Source organism: Chlorocebus sabaeus, chromosome 23 (assembly GCF_047675955.1).
Source record: "Chlorocebus sabaeus isolate Y175 chromosome 23, mChlSab1.0.hap1, whole genome shotgun sequence".
Taxonomy (NCBI): domain Eukaryota; kingdom Metazoa; phylum Chordata; class Mammalia; order Primates; family Cercopithecidae; genus Chlorocebus; species Chlorocebus sabaeus.
In genome coordinates this window covers 73,084,301-73,109,740 of record NC_132926.1, presented here as the reverse complement: position 1 = coordinate 73,109,740, position 25,440 = coordinate 73,084,301, and the positions used below count along the sequence as shown (strand labels likewise).

At 35.1% G+C, this 25,440-nt stretch overlaps 1 protein-coding gene across 8 annotated transcripts in view; it reads left to right on the top strand.

Moving 5' to 3' along the window:
* The window catches only part of FER (FER tyrosine kinase), a 452,292-nt gene that overhangs the window by 90,010 nt on the left and 336,842 nt on the right, over window positions 1-25,440 (top strand). For all 8 annotated transcript variants that reach the window (XR_005235731.2, XM_037984945.2, XM_008014098.3 and 5 more), the window contains 2 exons: window positions 2,527-2,700; window positions 5,153-5,252. Coding sequence is in view for 7 of the 8 variants with exons in the window: in XM_037984945.2 (XP_037840873.2) it covers window positions 2,527-2,700; window positions 5,153-5,252 (274 nt within the window). In the remaining variant the exon portion in view is untranslated. The remainder of the gene's footprint in view (window positions 1-2,526; window positions 2,701-5,152; window positions 5,253-25,440) is intronic.

The window sequence follows — 25,440 nt, the reverse complement described above, 5'->3', positions numbered from 1 at the left end:
GAGTTTGAGACCAGCCTGGGCAAAATGGCAAAACCCCGTCTCTACTAAAAATACGAAAATTAACTGGGCGTAGTGGCTTATACATGTAGTCTTAGCTACTTGGGAGGCTGAGGCACGAGAATCACTTGAACCCAGGAGGTAGAGGTTGTAGTGAGCAGAGATTGTGCCACTGCACTCCAGCCTGGGTGATGGAGCAAGACTCCATCTCAACATAAAAGAAAGGAGTTTGGATTTTTCTTTAAATGAAAAGGAAAGCCAATGTAGTGTTTTAAGGAAGACACTTACGTTAATTTTTAATTTATTATTATTATTATTGCTACTTTAAAGAGAATGGATTGGAAAGGAGCATGAGAGTGTACCATTTGGGAGATGTTGTAATAGTCTAAGCCAGAGATAATCATAACCTTCAAAGGAGTGGCAGTGGAGATAGAGAGAAGACGATGGATTTGTGATTGACTTTGGAGACAGAATCTGAAAGACTTGCTGATGGATTGTTTATGGAGAAGGGTGTCATGGGATTCAGAGGAGCAGGGGACTTCTGCAGAAACACAGGAAATGTTTATTAGCAGCATTGGGGTGTTGGAAGTGAGATAGAGCCAGGCTTTTGTTAAAACTAGAAGATGACGGGAAAGTTCTGAGAAGAGGTATGAAGAATTTTCTAATTATAGAGCAAGAGTTCTTATAGATACAGGATTCTATAGATAGTGGCTTGGGTTGGATTAGGAGATACTGAGGGCAATATGGGGTTGACAGAGTGGCAGTATATGCTTTGAGACCTTGGACTTCCTGTAGTGACTACAGTGAACAGGGCTTTTAGGCAGGTTGGGATGTACCCTTCTGGGAGAGGAGGGCAATCTGACCCAATTGTGTGGTCTTTTGGCTTCCAAGAAATCTTCTTCCCTAGGCTGCAAGGACTCCTACATAGAATTACAAAAAGTTACTGCTACAAAGCACTTAAATAATATTTATTTTTTGAAGATAAAGCAAGAAGACTGTCTCCTCTCACTTTTTATTTTTTTCGTAGCATTAATATTCTGCACATGCCATAGAATGTTTCTCCAACACTGCATAGTTTGAAGTGAAAATACTAGATGAAAAAGGCAAAGCTACATATATTATAGCCATTTAGTTTGTGTTTTTAATCCATGTTTGTATAGTTTTATACTGTTTGCATGTTTGTTAAATTTTAGATTTTGAAGTAAGGACTACATTAGTTTTAAATTGCTTTGTGGTGTTAAGCGCAAGTTAGTGATTATATTTTCATATTTAAAAGTAAGTATGATGGGTTTATAGGCCACACATATGTTCCATGTTCATCATATAATTTCACAACTAAAAATAAGTCCCGTCCCTAAATAACTGTTCTCAAAGGTTGTTATTTTTTTAAAAACATGCAATGCAGTGTATCAAAAACAAGATTGACAAGTCAGATCCTGGCAAGTATGTATTATGACTAAGAATTTGCTTTCTTTAGGCTGTAATTTTGCTTCAGATGCTTATGAAATTTTGATTTTTGATTACATTGGACTATTAACAGCAAAAAAATAATTCTATTCATTCACAGATCAAAAATAATAGAGTAGAAAATTATTCTTGTCAGTATCTGAAACCAAACTTCGCTCATTTAAAAAATATCTTTTGGATCCACCCTATCATAGGTCTTCAATATTGTTTCTGAGTAGAATATTGAATACCTATAGTGAAGAGCATTCCTCTCTTCCTTTTTTTTTTTTTTTTTAGTATATATATGTCAGGAAGTCTAACTAATAATGATTTGTTCTTCTAGCAGTTTCCATATGCCCACTGATCCCAAACCTACAATTATGTGCCTTTTGCTATTGAGACAGTGTGTTGTGCCCTTTGGTGTATTGTGCTGGAAGAACTATTGAGATGTAAAGATATTTGTTAGGAAAAGAATAGGGCTATAGATAGAAATCCATTAAATGCCAGTATTCTCACAGGCAACAAAAGAACAGGTACCAAAGATTGTAAAGGAAATTTTAGAAAGGCAGGAAAACAAGCCAGGAATGTTGAAAATAGGAAACTAAGCAAGCCTCCGCAAAAGACAGTTTCAGAATGAAGTTGAGTCAGCAGGATCAGATGCCACAGAGAGAGGCAGGTTAAGATGAAGATGGGACAATGTCTGTTGCATTTGACCATTAGGAACTGAAGACCATAGTGGGGCATTAGAATGGTGTGGCAGAGCAATATTTCAGTGTGCTGGAAAACAAATGAGAATTGATAAAATGAAGACTGCAAGTGTGGACTCTTTTTTAAAGAGTCCCCTAATCTTTTTCTTAGTTTTCTGTGTAGTCTCTGATTATAGAATTTTGAGGCATGTGTAGTTGAAGTTGAAGACATTAAATATAAACCATTCATAGATCTTTGCACAGTTGCCAGAAATCTATTTTTTATATTAATGTAATAATTTGTGTAAAATGAATATTTACAGTTTTGAACTCTTAAAGCACAGCTAAATGGAAACCTTTAATGCAAGTGTTAATTTTGTTTCTTTTCTTTTTTTAGTCTTGGCTACTTATGATTCAGCAGACAGAACAACTTAGTAGGATAATGAAGACACATGCAGAGGACTTGAACTCTGGACCTTTACACAGGCTCACCATGATGATTAAGGACAAGCAGCAGGTGAAGAAAAGTTACTTAGGTGTTCATCAGCAGATAGAGGCAGAGATGATCAAGGTTCGTTTTTCCATATTGAAGTTCTTTCTTGAAATTGTTTTTCAAATTCACTGAAATATTTTACCTTATTTGACTTTAAAAATTATTTATTTGTCATTTCCCAGCAAGAAATAGGTTTATGGTCTCTAATAAGTAATGTCTTATTGAACATAAAACACTGATTATAGGATATACTGTTACTATATATACTCCTAGGAAAGAAAAAAAGGCTCCCAATTAAACTATGACACAAAGCTTTATCACTTAGGCATTTTAGTTTTTATTTACTGAAATCATTCTCTGAGTCTTTTAAAACTATATTTGTCTTATCTAATACTTTGCATAAATAAAAAAAATATGGGCAGAATTACTTTTGGTATTCTTAAATTTACATATCCCTAATTTTCCCTACATTCAGAGTCTGTCTCTCTGAATGACATTTTTCAAATTATTTTTATTGTAGAAATTTGTAGCTATATAAAAGAAGAGAAAATAGTAAAATGAACTTCCACCTACCCATCACCTGAATAGTCTGTTTTTTCTATACTCCCACCCCCCCTTTTTTTTTTTTAACATTGAATCATTTTAAAGATATCATTTTATCCATAAATATTTTAGAATGTATAGCTAAAATCAGTGTTCTTGTTAAAAATGTAACTAAAATATCATTAATTTGCCTAAAAATAATAATTCCTTCATGTTATTGAATATTCTTTGTTGAAATGGTTGTTGTTTAAGCTTTTATTTATAGTTGGTTGGTTTCAGTCAGGATCCAGATACCATCTATACCTTGCATTTGAATGATACTTTAAAAAAAAAAGTAGGTTCTCCTTCCTGCCCAGTTTTTAATAAAATGCTGTTTATTTGTGGAAGAAACTAGATAATTTGCTCTATATAATTGAATTTCCTTCATTTTGGGTTTTTCTGTTAGCATCTTATGATGTGGTTTATATATTCCTTCATCTTTAATCTTTTCTGTAAATTGGAATTTGAATCTAGAGACTTGATAAGATTGGGTCTGGCTGGGTATTTTGGGCAAGAATACATCATAGGTGGTGGTATACACTTCCTGCAGTTTTATATCGGGAGGTATATGATGTTGATTTATCTTTTTATTATGTGAAACTTGACTGATTGGTTCCAGTGTTGTCAGCCTGATCAATTGATTCAAAAAGTGTTCTGTCTTATGCCTGTAATCCCAGCACTTTGGGAGGCTTGGTGGGCAGATCGCCTGAGGTCAGGAGTTCAAGATCAGCCTGGGCAACACAGTGAAACCCCGCCTCTACTAAAAACACAAAAATTAGTCAGGTGTGGTGGTGCACGTCTGTAAACCCAGCCACTTGGGAGGCTGAGGCATGAGAATTGCTTGAAAATTGGAGACAGAGGCTGCAGTGAGCCTAGATCATGCCACTGCCCTAACAGCCTGGGCAACACAGGGAGATTCTATATCCCCCCCAAAAAAAAAAAAAAAAAGTTTTGTATCAGTCTTTTACCAAAATAGTTTTACAAAGTTAACCAGTGAGTTTTTTCTTGAATGGAGAATTATTTGAACTCATTTATATTTATATTGTAGTTATTTTTGTTTATTGACACAGTGTCATCATCTGTGTCATCGAGAACATTGGTGATACAGAATTTCTTTAAAAGGGATTTGAGATTATCTTCCAAGTTGCTGATAACCCCTTTTGCAACGTTTTGATGCTTTCTCTTTCTTAGTCTTCTCAAATGGCAAATTTGAAGATCTGTAGACAATATCTGGTACACGTATTTTTTCCTTAAATTGCATTTAAATGGCTTTTTCACTACAGTCAAGGACTTGCATTTGTGTCATTGTTCCATAGAAATAATATCTTAATTGTTTTTTTAATTACAGAACATATTTCTGCACTTACCAAGTTAATTTTTTTTTTTAAATTTTAGATAATGGCAGTGTTATTCTGTATTTGCCACCCCCTTTCCCTGCTGCCTTTTTTTTTTTTCCAGTCAAGTTTTAGCCAGGCTGGAGGGCAGTGGCGTTATCTTGGCTCACTGCAACCTCTGCCTCCCCGGTTCAAGCAATTCTTGTGCCCCATCCTCCCGAGTAGCTGGGATTATAGGCGTGTGCCACCACAGCCTGGCTCATTTTTTGTATTTTTAGTAGAGACAGGGTTTTGCTGTGTTGGCCAGGCTGGTCTTGAACTCCTGACCTCAGGTGATCCGCCTGTTTTAGCCTCCCAAAATGCTGGAATTACGGGCGTGAGCCACTGTGCCTGGCCTGATTTGCTATTCTTTTGTTTATTTGTTTTCGCATGCTATTAATTTAGTACTGATTTTTAAAACATATTTGTAGTTTATTTTCTATAATTGTATATTGAAGAACAACTCTGACCTGTAAGTAGTAAAGTACACATCAGTTAATACTTTGGAATTTAAGTTCTTGAGCAATTTAAATTTAAGCATTTTAAAACATTTATGCATTTTGTTTCTTTGACAGGTTACAAAAACAGAATTGGAGAAGTTAAAATCCAGCTATAGACAATTAATAAAAGAAATGCATTCTGCCAAAGAGAAATATAAAGAAGCTTTAGCTAAAGGTAAGGCAAAAGTTTAAAAATTATTTACTTAGGTGATTTTTATTCTTACTGTTACCATAGAAAATAATGTCAAAAACCACAATTACTTTTGCACCAACCTAATAGTTCTTTTTTTTTTTCTGTCCATCATTTCCTTCATTGTTGTTGCTTTGAACCAGGATCTGATCAATGTAAACATAGTGCATTTGATTGTTGTGTCGGTAGACTCTTAATCTTTTCATCTAGAACAGTCCTCCTACTTTTTACTGAAGTTTTTTTTTTTTCCCCAAGAGTCCAGTTTTCTTGTAAAATTTCTCATATGCTGGATTGTCTGATTGCATTCTCATGACTACTATTTAACTTGTCCCTATTCTATCCCCTATATTTCCTGTAAATTTAAGGATAGTTCTAGAGGCTCGATTAGATTCAGGTCAAACATTTTTGACAGGACTGCTTCATAGATGACGATGTATACTTTATGTTGCGTCCTACCGGGAGGCACATTAAGTTGTCTTGTCTTACTCTCAGTGCTAAGTCAAGTTTGATTACTTAAGTCAAGTAGTGATTGCCAGGTCTCTCCATTGTGAAGGTACCTTTACCCCATGTAACTAGTAAGTAACTGCAGAGAGATACATTGGCATGTGTGGATAACCTATCCTCCAACAACCTTCTGTCCAGTGACTTGGCATCCATTGATCATCCTTGCCAGTAGCAATATTACATTAACATCCTATCATTTGTAAAATGCCTAGCAGATGACTGGGAAGAGAAAGGAGGGTTTGGGGAAGAAACAGAGAACAGTGCAAAGAGGGAATAAAAAGCTGGGAATGGGAAAACAATTCCAAAAGCTTTGCTGATACCCTTACCTTTTTACGTTTAACTCTTTCCAAAGTCATGAACTCTTTAAGGTAATGCAGGCTTGAAGCAGTGAGCAAAGAAAGTCTCTTGCTCAGGGCTGTCACTCTAGTAAGAGGTGAATGCATTTCAGTTAGAAGTGTTTCTTGACAGCAGCATAAAATAACAGGTACTTAAATGCAAAATACACAGATTTTACCTTCCTATTGCAGGTTAAATTCTGAATACATTTAGTTGGTTAAACACATGGTTAGGTTTAGCCATAAAACAGTTTTGTGAATCCATAAAGCTTTGTGTCTGCACTAAGTAGTATAAAGGAAATAATATATTTTAAAAATCTTTTTAATTGTATGTATTAGGAAATAAATAATGCTCTGAGATTTATCTCTTAGGAGATATCCAGAGGGTTGTTGGGGGTTCTGGCAAATATGGGGAATGCAGGTACTGTTTGCCATCATGTGCCTTAACAACTCCCTTTGACTGTCATCAATGCTGTTGTTGTTCTTGGGAAATAATTCTAATATGGGTTTTAGTCTGTTAATTAATTTAAAAAATCATGAATAGTGAAGATTTGTGTCAGGAGTAACAAAGTAATATTTAAGCTGCTGAACCTGCAGTCTGTTTTATACCATCAGGTGAGAGTGAGAGCCAAGTGGGAGGTCTTTCTGGACCAATGGTGTGCAAAATACTCAGCCTTCCTTTCTGTTTTTCCTGTGTCTTACCAGTGAAGAAGTGATGGATGATTGTGGGAATAAATTATGTTGTAAGTACCTGGGATTAGTAAGGATTAGTATTTTAGTATGTATTTGTATAGATGCTGTTTAGGTCTTTTTTTGAAAATCAACTATTGAAATTATGAGATAATCTGAGAAATTTTACCCAGACAGGATATTTGATATTAAGGAAATCTTGTTATATTGTAGGTTTGATAATGAGACTGTGATGTTTTTTTGAGGTTCTCTTTATTTTTGAGGTAAATGCAGAAATATTCACAGCTGAAATGATGTGATATCTGAGGTTTGCTTCAAAATTATCTAAAGAATAGGGAGTAGGTAGATAGAAGTGTAGATGAAACGTGATTGGTCATGAGTTGATGATCGTTCAAACCAGTTGATAGGTACATGGAAATATTGAACAATTCTTTCTACTTTTGTATAGGTTTGGATTTTTCCACAAAAATTATATAAAGAATGTCACCATAAGAAATGAAGGAAAACTAGACATTGGCATAGGCAAGGATTTCATGACCAAAAACCTAAAAGCAAAGGCAATAAAAACAAAAAGCTGGGACCTAATTAAACTAAAGAGGTTTTGCACAGCAAAAGGAACAGTCAGCAGGGTAAACAGACAACCCACAGAGTGGGAGGAAATCTTCAAAATCTATACATCTAACAAAGGACTAAAATCCAGAATCTACAACAAATCAGTAAGAAAAAAACTAACAATCTCATCAAAAAGTGGGCTAAGCACATGAATAGACATGAATAGACAATTTTCAAAAGAAGATATATAAATAGCTAACAACCCTATGAAAAAATGCGCAACATCACTAATTTTCAGGGAAATGCAAATCAGAACCACCATGTGATACCTCCTTACTCCTGCAAGAATGGCCATAATCAAAAAAAATTTTTTTTTTTTAATTTATTTATTATTATTAAACTTCAAGTTGTAGGGTACATGTGCACAACGTGCAGGTTTGCTACATATGTATACTTGTGCCATGTTGGTGTGCTGCACCCATCAACTCGTCATTTACATCAGGTATAACTCCCAATGCAATCCCTCCCCCCTTCCCCCCCCCATGATAGGCCCCGGTGTGTGATGTTCCCCTTCCCGAGTCCAAGTGATCTCATTGTTCAGTTCCCACCTACGAGTGAGAACATGCGGTGTTTGGTTTTCTGTTCTTGTGATAGTTTGCTAAGAATGATGGTTTCCAGCTGCATCCATGTCCCTACAAAGGACACAAACTCATGCTTTTTTATGGCTGCATAGTATTCCATGGTGTATATGTGCCACATTTTCTTAATCCAATCTGTCACTGATGGACATTTGGGTTGATTCCAAGTCTTTGCTATTGTGAATAGTGCTGCAATGAACATACGTGTGCATGTGTCCTTATAGCAGCATAATTTATAATCCTTTGGGTATATACCCAGTAATGGGATGGCTAGGTCATATGGTACATCTAGTTCTAGATCCTTGAGGAATCGCCATACTGTTTTCCATAATGCTTGAACTAGTTTACAATCCCACCAACAGTGTAAAAGTGTTCCTATTTCTCCACATCCTCTCCAGCACCTGTTGTTTCCTGACTTTTTAATGATTGCCATTCTAACTGGTGTGAGATGGTATCTCATTGTGGTTTTGATTTGCATTTCTCTGATGGCCAGTGATGATGAGCATTTTTTCATGTGTCTGTTGGCTGCATGAATGTCTTCTTTTGAGAAATGTCTGTTCATATCCTTTGCCCACTTTTGGATGGGGTTGTTTGTTTTTTTCTTGTAAATTTGTTTGAGTTCTTTGTAGGTTCTGGATATTAGCCCTTTGTCAGATGAGTAGATTGCAAAAATTTTCTCCCATTCTGTAGGTTGCCTGCTCACTCTGATGGTAGTTTCTTTTGCTGTGCAGAAGCTCTTTAGTTTGATGAGATCCCATTTGTCAATTTTGGCTTTTGCTGCCGTTGCTTTTGGTGTTTTAGACATGAAGTCTTTGCCCATGCCTATGTCCTGAATGGTACTACCTAGGTTTTCCTCTAGGATTTTTATGGTATTAGGTCTAACATTTAAGTCTCTAATCCATCTTGAATTAATTTTCGTATAAGGAGTAAGGAAAGGATCCAGTTTCAGCTTTCTACTTATGGCTAGCCAGTTTTCCCAGCACCATTTATTAAATAGGGAATCCTTTCCCCATTTCTTGTTTCTCTCAGGTTTGTCAAAGATCAGATGGCTGTAGATGTGTGGTATTATTTCTGAGGACTCTGTTCTGTTCCATTGGTCTATATCTCTGTTTTGGTACCAGTACCATGCTGTTTTGGTTACTGTAGCCTTGTAGTATAGTTTGAAGTCAGGTAGCGTGATGCCTCCAGCTTTGTTCTTTTGACTTAGGATTGTCTTGGAGATGCGGGCTCTTTTTTGGTTCCATATGAACTTTAAAGCAGTTTTTTCCAATTCTGTGAAGAAGCTCATTGGTAGCTTGATGGGGATGGCATTGAATCTATAAATTACCTTGGGCAGTATGGCCATTTTCACGATATTGATTCTTCCTATCCATGAGCATGGTATGTTCTTCCATTTGTTTGTGTCCTCTTTGATTTCTCTGAGCAGTGGTTTGTAGTTCTCCTTGAAGAGGTCCTTTACATCCCTTGTAAGTTGGATTCCTAGGTATTTTATTCTCTTTGAAGCAATTGTGAATGGAAGTTCATTCCTGATTTGGCTCTCTGTTTGACTGTCACTGGTGTATAAGAATGCTTGTGATTTTTGCACATTAATTTTGTATCCTGAGACTTTGCTGAAGTTGCTGATCAGCTTAAGGAGATTTTGGGCTGAAACAATGGGGTTTTCTAAATACACAATCATGTCGTCTGCAAACAGGGACAATTTGACTTCTTCTTTTCCTAACTGAATCCCCTTGATTTCTTTCTCTTGCCTGATTGCCCTAGCCAGAACTTCCAACACTATGTTGAATAGGAGTGGTGAGAGAGGGCATCCCTGTCTTGTGCCAGTTTTCAAAGGGAATTTTTCCAGTTTTTGCCCATTCAGTATGATATTGGCTGTGGGTTTGTCATAAATAGCTCTTATGATTTTGAGGTACGTTCCATCAATACCGAATTTATTGAGCGTTTTTAGCATGAAGGGCTGTTGAATTTTGTCAAAAGCCTTTTCTGCATCTATTGAGATAATGATGTGGTTCTTGTCTTTGGTTCTGTTTATATGCTGGATTATGTTTATTGATTTGCATATGTTGAACCAGCCTTGCATCCCAGGGATGAAGCCCACTTGATCATGGTGGATAAGCTTTTTGATGTGCTGCTGAATCCGGTTTGCCAGTATTTTATTGAGGATTTTTGCATCGATGTTCATCAGGGATATTGGTCTAAAATTCTCTTTTTTTGTTGTGTCTCTGCCAGGCTTTGGTATCAGGATGATGTTGGCCTCATAAAATGAGTTAGGGAGGATTCCCTCTTTTTCTATTGATTGGAATAGTTTCAGAAGGAATGGTACCAGCTCCTCCTTGTACCTCTGGTAGAATTCAGCTGTGAATCCATCTGGTCCTGGACTTTTTTTGGTTGGTAGGCTATTAATTATTGCCTCAATTTCAGAGCCTACTATTGGTCTATTCAGGGATTCAACTTCTTCCTGGTTTAGTCTTGGAAGAGTGTAAGTGTCCAGGAAATTATCCATTTCTTCTAGATTTTCCAGTTTATTTGCGTAGAGGTGTTTATAGTATTCTCTGATGGTAGTTTGTATTTCTGTGGGGTCGGTGGTGATATCCCCTTTATCATTTTTAATTGCGTCGATTTGATTCTTCTCTCTTTTCTTCTTTATTAGTCTTGCTAGTGGTCTGTCAATTTTGTTGATCTTTTCAAAAAACCAACTCCTGGATTCATTGATTTTTTGGAGGGTTTTTTGTGTCTCTATCTCCTTCAGTTCTGCTCTGATCTTAGTTATTTCTTGCCTTCTGCTAGCTTTTGAATGTGTTTGCTCTTGCTTCTCTAGTTCTTTTAATTGCGATGTTAGAGTGTCAATTTTAGATCTTTCCTGCTTTCTCTTGTGGGCATTTAGTGCTATAAATTTCCCTCTACACACTGCTTTAAATGTGTCCCAGAGATTCTGGTATGTTGTATCTTTGTTCTCATTGGTTTCAAAGAACATCTTTATTTCTGCCTTCATTTCGTTATGTACCCAGTAGTCATTCAGGAGCAGGTTGTTCAGTTTCCATGTAGTTGAGCGGTTTTGATTCAGTTTCTTAGTCCTGAGTTCTAATTTGATTGCACTGTGGTCTGAGAGACAGTTTGTTATAATTTCTGTTCTTGTACATTTGCTGAGGAGTGCTTTACTTCCGATTACGTGGTCAATTTTGGAGTAAGTACGATGTGGTGCTGAGAAGAATGTATATTCTGTTGATTTGGGGTGGAGAGTTCTATAGATGTCTATTAGGTCTGCTTGCTGCAGAGATGAGTTCAATTCCTGGATATCCTTGTTAACTTTCTGTCTCGTTGATCTGTCTAATGTTGACAGTGGAGTGTTGAAGTCTCCCATTATTATTGTATGGGAGTCTAAGTCTCTTTGTAAGTCTCTAAGGACTTGCTTTATGAATCTGGGTGCTCCTGTATTGGGTGCATATATATTTAGGATAGTTAGCTCTTCCTGTTGAATTGATCCCTTTACCATTATGTAATGGCCTTCTTTGTCTCTTTTGATCTTTGATGGTTTAAAGTCTGTTTTATCAGAGACTAGTATTGCAACCCCCGCTTTTTTGTGTTCTCCATTTGCTTGGTAAATCTTCCTCCATCCCTTTATTTTGAGCCTATGTATGTCTCTGCGTGTGAGATGGGTCTCCTGAATACAGCAGACTGATGGGTCTTGACTCTTTATCCAGTTTGCCAGTCTGTGTCTTTTAATTGGAGCATTTAGTCCATTTACATTTAAGGTTAAGATTGTTATGTGTGAACTTGATCCTGCCATTATGATATTAACTGGTTATTTTGCTCGTTAGTTGATGCAGTTTCTTCCTAGCCTTGATGGTCTTTACATTTTGGCATGTTTTTGCAATGGCTGGTACCGGTTGTTTCTTTCCATGTTTAGTGCTTCCTTCAGGGTCTCTTGTAAGGCAGGCCTAGTGGTGACAAAATCTCTAAGCATTTGCTTATCTGTAAAGGATTTTATTTCTCCTTCACTTATGAAACTTAGTTTGGCTGGATATAAAATTCTGGGTTGAAAATTCTTTTCTTTAAGAATGTTGAATATTGGCCCCCACTCTCTTCTGGCTTGAAGAGTTTCTGCCGAGAGATCTGCTGTTAGTCTGATGGGCTTCCCTTTGTGGGTAACCCGACCTTTCTCTCTGGCTGCCCTTAAGATTTTTTCCTTCATTTCAACTTTGGTGAATCTGGCAATTATGTGTCTTGGAGTTGCTCTTCTCGAGGAGTATCTTTGTGGTGTTCTCTGTATTTCCTGGATTTGAATGTTGGCCTGCCCTACTAGGTTGGGGAAGTTCTCCTGGATGATATCCTGAAGAGTGTTTTCCAACTTGGTTCCATTTTCCCCGTCACTTTCAGGCACCCCAATCAGACATAGATTTGGTCTTTTTACATAATCCCATACTTCTTGCAGGCTTTGTTCATTTCTTTTTCTTCTTTTTTCTTTGGGTTTCTCTTCTCGCTTCATTTCATTCATTTGATCCTCCATTGCTGACATTCTTTCTTCCAGTTGATCGAGACGGTTACTGAAGCTTGTGCATTTGTCACGTATTTCTCGTGCCATGGTTTTCGTCTCTTTCATTTCGTTTGTGAGCTTCTCTGCATTAATTACTCTAGCCATCAATTCTTCCACTTTTTTTTCAAGATTTTTAGTTTCTTAAAAAAAAATTGAAAAAAAAAAGCAGTAGATGTTGGCATGGATACAGAGCTCAGGGAATGCTTCTACTCTGCTGGTAGGAATGTAAACTAGTCCAGCCACTATGGAAAGCAGTGTGGAGATTCCTTAAAGAACTAAAAGAACTACCATTTGATCCAGCAATCCCACTACTGGGTATCCACCCAGAGGAAAAGAAGTCATACGAAAAAGATACTTGCACACGCATGTTTATAGCAGCACAATTCACAATTGCAAAATTGTGGAACCAACCCAAATGTCCATCAATAAACAAGTGGATAAAGAAACTGTAGAAGAGTATATAAAGAGTGCACCTGCCTTGCACTCTTCCCCTCAAAATCTCTTCCCCTCAAATCCCCAAAGTCCACTGTATTATTCTTATGCCTTTGGGTCCTCAGAGCTTAGCTCCCACATATCAGTGAGAACATAACTCAGGTTTTCCATTCCCGAATTACTTCACTTAGAATAGTAGTCTCCAGTCTCATCCAGGTCACTGCAAATGCTGTTAATTCATTCCTTTTTATGGCTGAGTAGTATTCCATCATATATATATATATGTATGTATATGGAAAACAAATCAAAGAAAGGTCTCAGATATTTCAATATCAGATTATTCTGAACCTATTCCTTATCATTTTATATTTATATGCTAATACATTTATGTATTAATTCCTTCATTTAATCACTCATTTAAGAAGAATTTCTTCTGTTTGGTAAATGCCAGAGATATAAAAATGAAAAGGATGTGGACTCTTACCTTCAAGCCATTGAAAGTTGAATTTTTCTTTTTTTGAATCTCGCTCTGTCACCAGGCTGGAGGGCAGTGGCGGGATCTTGGGTCACTGCAGCTTCCACCTCCTGGGTTCAAGTGATTCTCCTCCTCAGCCTTCTGAGTAGCTGGGACTACAGGTGCCCGCCACTATGCCCAGCTAATTTTTGTATTTTTAGTAGAGATGGGGTTTCACCACGCTGACCAGGATGGTCTGTATCTCTTGACCTCGTAATCCACCCGCCTTGGCCTCCCAAAGTGCTGAGATTACAGACATGAGCCACCACGCCTGGCTGAAAGTTGAAATTTTTATAAAATCAAATTTTTACCCAATTAAAAAAATTTTCAAGCCTGTATAAAAGTTGAAATGATAACATAATGAACTCCTGCATACTTTTTACCTGGATTCACAAATTGCCAAAATTTTGTCATGACTGGGCTTCTGCTGTCTCTATTTCTGGCTCTTTCTATATGTATATGTATGAACATATTTATATAAAGTTTTCTTTTGATGAAGCACTTGAAAGCATGTTGTAACATCATAACATTTCCTTTTAAATATCTAAGCATGTATTTTCTAAGAACTATATTTTCCAACACAACCCCAATTTAGCATGCCCAAGGAATTAAACTTTGATACACTAATAAAACTAAATACATACTCTGTTTTCAAATTTATTACAAAAATGTCCTTTATAACCTTGTTTATTTTGGATCCAGGGTCCAAATAAAGGATTATATATTGTGTTTAGTTGCCATGTAGAAGAATTTCCCTTACTCTCTTTATTTTTCAATAGGTTTATTTTGATGCAATTAATATCCAACAGCACTTATTTAAAATATTTATTTTGACAAATTTTGATATATGTACACACCTGTGAAATTATCACTACAATCAAGATAATGAACATGTCTTTCACCCCTGAAAAATTCCTAGTGCCTTTTTGTAATCCCTGTCTTCCACCTCTCTGTGATCTTCCATCTTCTATCTCCAGGCAACTACTAAACTGCCTTCTGTCACTATATAGTTTGCTTTTCATTTCTTAGAATATTTAAAAAGGAACCATACAGTACACACTCTATTTTGTCTGCCTTCATTTGTTCAGAGTAGTTATTTTGAAATCTATCCATGTTGTTGCATGTACCAGTAATTCACTTTTTAAAATTGCTCCTTAGGACCCTATTATATGGGTCTACTACAGTTTGCTTATCCGTTTTCCTGTTAATAGGCATTTGAGTTGTTTCCAGTATTGGGCCATTACAAATAAAATGACTGAACATTTATGTACAGATCTTTGTATGGATATGTGGTTTTATTTTCCTTACATTAATACCTAGAGGGGGAATGACTAAATCATATATTGAGATATGTTTAAGTTTTGAGGAGCCTACCAATCCTTTTCCCAAAGTATCTGTACCGTTTTGCATTCTTTCTAGTAGTGTATGAGTTTCCTCCACATGTTGGTAGTACTTGGTATGACATATTGGTAGTACTTGGTATGTTTCCTCCACGTATTGGTAGTACTTGGTATGACCAGCCTTTGATCTTAGCTGTGTATCTCATTCCAGTTTTACTTTTCATTTTCCTAGTCACCGATGATGTTGAACATCTTTTCATGTGCTTGTTTGCTATTCATATCTTCTTTAGTGACGTACCTGTTCAAACCTGTTGCCTATGTTTAAATGGGGTTGATTTCTTATTACTGAGGTTTGAGAGTTCTTTATATTTTCTGCATATAAGTTGTTCATTAGAAATATGATTTGTAAATATTTTCTTGTAGTTTGGGGCTTATATTTTTTAATGTTGACTTAAGTACAAATATTTGTAGTTTTGAAGAAGTCTAATTCACTTATTGTTTCTTATATGGATTGTCTTTTGGTGTTGTATCTAACAAATATTTGCCTAACTTAAGGTCACTACGATTTTGCGCTTTCTTTTCTTCTAAAATTTTTATAGTTTTAGCTTTTACATTTAGGTCTGTGATTTCTTTTGGCTTAATTTTTGTGCATGATGTGAGGTAAAAGTTTAAATTTATCTTTTTGCATGTGAATATTCAGTTTTCCCAGCTCCATTTGTTGAAAAGACTGTCCTTTCCTTACTGAACTGCTTTGACATCCTTGTCAAAAATCAATTGACCATATATGTGCGAGTCTATTTTCCACCAACCTGTTTGTCTATCTTTATGTCAGTACTACACTATCTTGATTACCATTATGTCTTAGTCAATTTGGGCTGCTGTACCAAAATACCATAACCTGGGTGCTAAAAACAACAGAAATTTATACCTCACAGTTCTGGAGACTGGAAAACCTAAGATCAAAGCACTGGTAGATTTGATGTTTGGTAAAGGCCTATCTTCTGTTTCATAGATGGTACCTTCTCCATGTGTTCTCACATGGTAGAAGGGGCAAATGAGCTTCCTTAGGCCTACTTTATAAAGGTACTAATCCCATCCATGAGGGCTCTACCTTTATGATCTAGTCAGCCCACTAAACACCCCACCCCCTAACACCTTGCAGGTGTTAGTATTTCAATATATGACTTGTAGGAGGGGCACACACATTCAGACCATAGCACTATAGCTTTATAATTCTTAAAATCAGATAGTGTTAGCTGTTCAACTTTGTTCTTCTTTGAAGTTGTTTTGGATATTCTAGATCCTTTGCATTTCCATATACTTTTTTGGATCTGTGGATAATTTCTGTAAAATAGCCCGCTGGGGTTTTGATAGGGATTGTATTGAACTTAATAGATCAAGTAGGGGAGAGTTGACTTCTTAACAATGTTGAGTCTCCTAATCAATTTACATGGAATGTTTCTCCGTGCAAATCTTACATTTCTTTTATTAAAGTTCTTTCTTTATTTTTGGTGCTATTGTGGATAGTATTGTTAATTTTATTTTTGGATTGTTCATTGCTGGTGTATATATATAAATACAATTGATTTTTGAATATTAACTTTTATCCTGTGGACTTACTGAACTTGTTTATTAATTCTAGTAGGCTTTTATTTTGTTTTGTTTTGTTTACATGGTGTCTTGCTCTGTTGCCCAGGCCGGAGTACAGTGGCACCATCTTGGCTCACTGCAACCTCTGTCTCTCAGGTTCAAGCAATTCTCCTGGCTCAGCCTCCCGAGTAACTGGGACTACAGGTGCCTGCTACCACTCCCAGCTAATTTTTTGTATATATGTTTTTTTCCAGTAGAGATGGGATTTCACCATGTTGGTCAGGCTGATCTCAAACTCCTGACCTCAAGTGATATGCCTACTTCGGCCTCCCAAAGTGCTGGGGTTACAGAAATGAGCCACCGTGCCTGGCCTCTAGTTTTTAAATATGAATTTCTTAGGATTTTATACTTATAGGATCATGTTATCTATATATAAAGACAGTTTTACCTTTTCAATCTAGGTGACTTTTTTTTTCTTCTTCTTTTTCTTTTTCTTGCCTGATTGCCGTGGCTAGATCCTCCAGTATAATATTGAATAGAAGTGAGAGGAGCAAACAGTGTTGGCTTGCCTTGTTCCTGAACTTAGATGTAAAGCATTTATTTAGTCTTTCACCTTCAAGTATGAAGTTTGCTGTAGTTTTTTAAAGGCTTAAAAAAAATTGTACTGAAGTAATTTTTCTCTTTCCTGTGTTAGAATGGATGTTGCATCTTGTCAAATGCTCTTTCTGCATCTATTGAGATAAATACATGCACATTTTGTTTGTTAATATGGTTATTTTGATTGATTTTCACATTTCAAATATTACACCAACCTTGCATAAAATCTCCCTAGTCATGACTAAGGATACAATTTTCTTAGTCATGATGTATTATTACTTTTTATATTGTTGGATGTGATTTGCTAAGTTTTCGTTTATAATTTATCACCTATGTCTATGTTTCTTGTAATGTCTTTGTCTCATTTTCATATGAGGATAATGCTGGCTTCAGACTGATTACCTTCTCACCAGTTTTCTAGGAAGATTTGTGTTGAGTTAGTATTATTTCTTTCTTAAATATTGGTAGAATTCACTTGTGAAACCATCTGGATCTGCTTGTTTTTATGTTTCCTTTTTGGTTAAGTTTTTAAAGTATAAATTCACTTGCTATAATCAATGTAGGGCTATTTTAGCCAGGTATGGTGGCGTGTGTTTGTTGTCCCAATTACTTGGGAGACTGAGAAGGAGAAGGATCGCTTGAGCCCAGGAGTTCGAAGTTACATGCCATTGCACTCCAGACTGGGTGACAAAGTGAGACCTTGTCTCTGGGAAAAAAAAAAAAAAACGGGGCTACTTAATTTGTTTCTTTTTATTTTAGGTTTGGTAGGTTGTCTTTTCAGGAATTTGTCCATTTCATATAAGTTATAGAATGTATTGATAGTAATTTTTTCATAATAGTCCTTTATTCACCTTTTTATATTTATAGAATGTGTAGTGACATTTCCTTTATTAGTACTTTTTCTCTTGTTTCCTGATCATTGTGACTAGAGGTTTATCAGTTTTATTAATCTTCTCAAAGACCAGCTTTTGGTCTTTTTTCTTCTGTTTTTGTGATTTCTACTTTAACAATTTCTGCTCTGGTCCTTATTTCTTTCCTTCTGCTTGCTTTAGGCTTAGTTTGCACTTTTTCTATTTTTCTTAATGTGGAAGCTGAGGTCATTGATTTGAGAACTATCTTCTTTTCAAATGCAAGCATTTAGCACTCTAAAGTTCCTTAAATACTATTGTTTTTGCAATATCCCCTCAATTTTATATAATATGTTTTCATTTTTTTTCCGGCCAAAATGCTTTCTAATTTCCTTTTTGATTATGTTTTTTTGTGTGTGTTTTTCTTTGATTCATAGGTTATTTAGAAGAATGCCGTCTAGTTTCCTAATGTTTTATCATTTTCTAGAGTTTTTTAATTTTTTTAAAATTTATTTTCATTGTGGTCTGACAATGTTTTTATGACTTTAAAATTTACGTAATACTTTATTATGGCCAGTAAATGTCTGTTTTGGTAAATGCTTTATGTGCACTTGATAAGAATGTGTATTCTGCTGTTGCTCTTTAGAGTGATCTACATTGTCAACTTGGTCCAGTTGTTTAATAGTATTATTCAAATTCATTATGTTCTTAGTAATTTTTTGGTCTATGTGTTGTATCAGTTATTGATGGAAGGATATTGCAATCTCCAACTATAACTGTGGATTTGTCTATTTCTTCTTGTAATTCTATCAGTTTTTACTTTATGTGTTTTGAAACTATTATTGGTATGTAAGCATTTATGAGTATTATATTCTTTTGATGACCTGACTACTTTATTATTATGAAATGACTTTTATTATGCCTGGCAATAATATTCTTTGCTCTGTTATTCATCCTGTTTGATATTAATGTAGCCATTCCAGCTTTCTTTTGATTAGTGTTTACATAATATATTTTTCTTTTTCTTTTTTTCCTTTATATTTTATTTTTTACAACAGGGTCTCACTCTGTTGCTCAGGTTGGAGTGCAGTGGTGGTGTGCTTATAGCTTGCTGCACCCTCAAACTCCTGGGCTCAAGTAGTCCTCCTGTCTCAGCCAACTGTGTAGCTAGAAATACGAGCATGTGCTGCTATGCCCAGCTAACTTTTTATAGAGATGAGGTTTCGCCATGTTCTGTAGGCCAGTCTCAAACTCCTGAGCTCAAGTTACCTGCCTCCCTGGGCCTCCCAAAGTGTTGAGAGTACAGGTATGAGCCACCATATCTGACCTATCTATATTCTTTTTTCATACTTTAACCAGTTTCCGTCTTTATTTCTGAAATGCATCTCCTGTAAACAGCATATAGTTATCTCTTGCTTTTGTTTCTTGATAATCCCCACCTTTTAATTAGTGGCATTTAGACCAATATTTAAATGTAACTTTTTATCATGTTAAGTTTAATCTGTCATTTTGCAGTTTATTTTCTCTTTGTTCCATGTATTCTGTATTTCACTTTGCCTTTATTCTACCTTCATCTGGATTAATTGAACATTTTTCTGAAGATTCTTATCTCTTTTGCTGATTTGTTAGCTCTAATGTTTTATTTTATTTTGTATGTAATTTACCATAATATATCTTTAAGTGGTATTATGCCACTTTGTACACATGCCATGTATATAGTATGGGAATCTTACAGTAGTATGGTTCTGTTTCTCCTTTTCCTGTCTTTGTGCTATTATAGTGATATGTTTTATATATTTTACTTTTGCTTATGTTGCAAACTACACATTACATTTTTTTGTTTAAATAGTAAATTATCTTCAATAATAAAATATTTCATATATTTATCCATGTACTTATCTTTTCCAACATTATTTATTTATCTATGTCTCTATTTCTATTTGGTATCATTTTACTTTTGCCTGAATGGCTTACTTTTAAAATTTCTTGTAATGTAGGTCTGCAAATAATGAATTCTTTATGTATGTCCGAAAAAACATTTATTTCAGTTTCATTTTTAAAATATATTTTTTGGGGGTATAGAATTTTTTTTAAACAGATTTTTACCCCTTCATGTTTTTAAAGATGTTTCTCCAGTGCCTTGTCACAGAGAAATCTGCTATAATCCTTATCTTGGTTGCTCTGAACATTTCATTTTCCTTTGGTAGCTTTTAAGATTTTTCTTTTATCATTGGTTTTAAGCAATTTGATCATTATTTACTTTGTTGTAAGTTTTTTATTGAAGTTTTAATTTATGTTTGTGTTTTTTGAGCTTCTTGTATCTGAGTTTTTAATTTTCATCAAATTTGGAAAACTTTCAGCCATTATTTCTTCACGTATATTTTGTCTCTCCCTCTCTTTTTGCTTTCTTTCAGAGACGCCAGTTATACATGTATTAGGCTGCTTGTAGTTCTCTTACAGACTCGTAATGCTCTGTTAATTTTTTCCCCTTGTCTTTTTTTTCTGTTTCATATTGGTTAGTTTCTGTGACTATGTCTAAAAGTTTAGTAATCTTTTCTTCTGCAGTGCCTAATTGCCTTTAATCCCATCTGGTGGTGATTTTTTTTTTTTTTTTTTTTTTGGTGGTGGTTATTAACTCAGGCAGTATAGGTTTTGCCTCTTCAAGGATGATTTAGGTCTTTTCTTAAACCTTTTATATATCTACTTAACTTTTTGAACATACTGAATACCACTATAATAACTGTTTTGAAATCCTTGTCACCCAATTCTAACTTCTGTGTCAGTCACTTTCAGTTGATTGATTTGTTCCCTCATTTTGGGTAGATATTTTTGCTTCTTTGAGTGCCTGATAACTTTTGATGAGACGCTATACATTGTGAATTTTAAACTTATCAGACTGGGTCTCATTAACACTTTTAATAAAGCTATAAGACTTTTAGTCCAAGGATAAAATGTAGAACATTGTCTTAATTCATGATAGAGAGAATAATAATAACATTTTGTTTGTGAAATGATGGAAGTTTAAAAATCATATTATTAGGGCTGGACGCAGTGACTCATGCCTGTAATCCCAGCATTTTGGGAGGCTGAGGCGGGTGAATCACGAGGTCAAGAGATCAAAACCAACTTGACCAACGTGGTGAAACCCCATCTTTACTAAAAAATACAAAAAAAATTAGCTGGGCGTGGTGGTGCGCACCTGTAGTCCTAGGTACTTGGGAGGTTAAGGCAGGAGAATCACTTGAGCCTGGGAGGTGGAGGTTGCAGTGAGCTGAGATTGTGCCACTGTACTCTAGCCTGGCGACAGAGCAAGACTCCGTCTCAAAAAAAGAAAATAAATAATATTTTTAGTGCCTTTTTTGAGCTTGTTTTTCCTCTTGGAATTTATAATTATTCTCTACTGTTTTTGTATATGAAATCTATAATATACTTTTCCATGTGTTTGTTTTGTTTCATAAATAATCTGAGGATTACAGTTAAGGTGTTTCTGATTTTTCTTCTGCATAAGTTAAATAATTGAAGTTTTTGTATACTTCAGATAATTCTTTTATAGTGTTTGATTTTTCAAGGAATTCCATAAGTTTAGATTTATCACTGTACACATTTAAGTATTTTGTCTTTGTGTTTGATTTGTCTTTTGATCTCATGTGAAATGAGAAAAATTTTTATATAAAACTTGAAGGAAAATGTTTTATCTATTTTTTTAAGTTGGAATACTATTTGTTTTTCTATTAGAAGACATTAAACTTTTACGATTTACTTTTTATTCTTTTTTTCTTGTCAAGGGATTTCTGAAAAAATGCTGCAAAGAATATCTGTATTCTGTTTATTACAGTAATTTTCTGTTTATTTAGGGCAGATCATATTGATTTTACTACACTTATTTTACAGTATTCAAAAAAATTAATAATGGTCACTTACAATGTTAGATAGTTTCCCTGGAAATTTCTCATAGACAAATAGTTTTTAAGTACATGATGGGGAGAATAAAGAAATAGTTGAAACCAAATCTGTCTGATTTCAGTGTCCATGGCCTTTATTGGTTTTGTTTCTTCCTATGAAGAACATGAACTAAATTAAACTTTGTTGTGATAATGAAAGATCAAAATACATTAACCTAAGTTTTAGAGTCTTAGTGGACTTTATCATCCTTCCTAATTTGTTCTGAGAGTTATATGAGTTTATTTATTCCCAGATATTTTGGACTCACAATTTCCTGAAATTGTTCATGTTGTAGATAATATACATCATTGTATTAATCTGTTTTTATGCTGCTGATGAAGACTGGGCAGTTTATAAAAGAAAGAGAATTAATGGGCTTACATTTCCACATGACTAGGGAGGCCTCACAATCATAGCAGAAAGCAAGGAGGAGCAAGTCGTGTCTTACATGGATGGCAACAGGCAAAGAGAGAGATTGGGCAGGGAAATTCTGCATTATAAAGCCATGAGATCTCGTGAGACTTATTCACTGTCATGAGAACAGCATGGGAAAGACCTGCCTCCATGATTCAGTTACCTCCCACTGGCTCCCTCCCACAACATGTGGGAATTCAACATGAGATTTGGGTGGGGACACAGCCAAACCATATCAATCATCTTCACCTATATATATACATGCAGGTTCTTGTGCAGATGCCATGTAGTACTTTGTTCAAAGAAAAAAAAAAAAAAAATTAAAGAGTAAATATAATGCATGCCAATTTTATAATATGTAAGCAAAACCATATTGTATGGTATTGAATTTAATAATTTCAAATGTGGTGTTTCTTTGAAGTTTTATAGTTTACTTAAAGATATTCTGAAGTATCAGAAAAGATGTTAAAAATAACTACACTCTAATTATATATTCAGATATAGCCTACTTAATTGATTCTGTAGGTCTAGAGTTACGCTAGGGTTTTATGTTTACCAAACCTCAAAATACCGATCATAGTATTTATGAGGCCTTTTCTTACATAAGTAGGAGTCTGAATGCTTCTGCTTTATCACACATCATGTTTAGGGAAAAAAAAGAAAACAGGATAGCTACTCTACATTACACATGCCCATGTCAATCAGTCTAGAGGCACTTGAAAGGAGTTATCTTCACCCTCTTTTATCACACGAGTGGGGAAACAAACTATCTTCCTAATTATCCTTTCTCTCTGATAAATGAAAGAGTGCTAAGGGATTGGTAAACCCTCTGGTAATTTGTAAGCCGTCATTTACCCTAAGCAGACAGAGTGAGAGGATACCTACTGCTAGAACTGTGGGGAGTAGCTGCAAGTCTCATTCAAAAGTAAATTTTTCTGTAATTGGGAAGTAGATTTTCTTAAATTGCCTCTTCATGCATTATGAATAGTTTGTGATATTTTATAGCCAATTAAAATTGATTACATCTGTTGAGTTGTCTCTGTAGAGTACTTTAATTATGAAAACCAGTTTGAAATGAGTCCAGCCTTTAGACAGATGGTTAAATTTATGTTTGAATAAGTCCACATTTTAAAAAATGGATACGACTTTTTAAAAGCTATTTTAGTTAATTTCCTCAATTTGAGTTCACCAAGAATGGCAACTAGCCTTCTTATTCAATATCTGTATATTTTGGTGATATTTAAATATCAAAATCATGTGTGGGTATTATATGGAGGTCCTTATATTCTGGAACTCAAATTTCTCTCTCAGTTGAACATATGGAAAAATTCATATTGGGCATGGTAGTTGCCAAAGTAGAGTTGAAGCTACAGTGGTTGGTCATGAGTTCTGTTGAAGTGACCTAAAAATGAGAGGTTTCCACTTATTTTTGGATTTAGTGATTAATATATATCAGCAGCTAACTTATGGAATGAATGCTTTTTGCTGCATAAAATATGAAGTGAAATTTCCTTAATATGATAGGAACTTTACAAGGTAATTAAAAGTAATGGCACTCTTAGCTTTAATGAAATTTGCATTGGGTTAAAGCTGTGCAGAAATTGGAATGACAGTTATAATAATCTCATTAAATGCTGAAATATATGGGATGGAATATGCTATATGATTCATTTATATTCTTTATATTACTTCCTAAATTTGTCCATATTTTGCTTAGTTTTGTTAAGGAAACAAAGCTAAGTTCTACACATGAAAAAATTAAGAGAAGTTCTATCTTCTATATTTTATAGGCAAGCTTCTTAGCAATATTAGTTCTGGACTTCATTACTAAAAAGATGATATAAATGTCATAAGGTAGTATTGATAATATAAACAGTGTGATCTAAACAGCACATGGTAAAATTGTAATCTTTCAATAACTTTTAAAAAATTGATTTGTTTGAATTTCTTTTTTTCAAATAACTATATCAATTTATGCATTTAAGAACTGTTGAGTTCTTGCTATATGTTAGTCACTGCTGTCTTAATTTGGGATATTGTAGATAATAATACATACAAAAATCCTAGCCTCCTTGAGGCTTACATTTTAGAGCAGAAGATAGCTGATTCGTAAAGAAGTAAGTGAAACATAGCATGTAAAATGGTGATAAATAAATACCATGGAGAAAAACGAAACAAGGTAGGGAGATTGAGTATTGAGAAGATGATCGCGTATTCCTCATGGAGAAAGAAACGTTTAAATAAAGAGTGAAGGAAGTCAGGGAATGAACCATGTGATCATCTGTAGCAAAGAGTACTCCAGGTAGAGGGAACAGCCAAACAAAGTCATTGAGATTTTATCATTTCTGGCATATTTGAAGATCAGTGCAGATGCCTTTTTGTCTGTAACTGAGTTGATTGATAAGAGAGGCATGGAGGTATGACATGAGGTCAGAGATGAAGAACGATGGTAGTTGACAGGCAACACATAGATTATGTAGGATCTTGGTAGTTCTTTTAAAACACTGACTTTTACTCAAGTAAGATAGGAAGCCATTGGGGTGTTTTGAGCAGAGGAGTGACGTGAATGAACTTACATTTTAACAGGATAATTGTTGTAACCTTTTTGAGAATAGTCTGAAATGAGAGAGGAAGGACAAAAGTAAGGAGACAGTTACTTCCAGGCTGTTGCAGTAGTTTAGGCAAGGGGTCATGCTGATTTGGACCTGGTTGGTAGCAAAAGAAGTGCTGAGAAGTGCTCAAATTCTGTATAAGCAATGAATCCTTGTTATTCATGGTAGTTTGACAGTCACTGTGTACATTAAATTAGTTAGTGCTGACTTGTTTCACCTAGGGGACATAAAGATTTGTTTCCTGCAAGCAATGGCAACATTTTCAGCAACTGATCAATACATAACTTTGTTTTATGTATGTTTTCATTTAAAGACACCTTATGTAACATTGAACTCACAACCGGTGGTGCTATAACTCATGGCTAAATGAAACTTATCTAATACAGGTATCTTCTCTTTAAGGGTCATCACAGCCTTTCTGAGTGTAGGACCATTAGACAGACTTCAGCACTAGCGCCGTTTCAAACAGTGAAATCACTAACAAAATTCACAAAAATGTGAAAAATGCACCACATAGACTGCAAATTGTTTACAGTTGTAAAAGCTGAAACAGAGCAGAGCCTAATTTTGTTCAACCTCAGCTCAGAACCTGTGCCTTTACTCAAATTTTTTGCTGCTCTGCACATGGCAT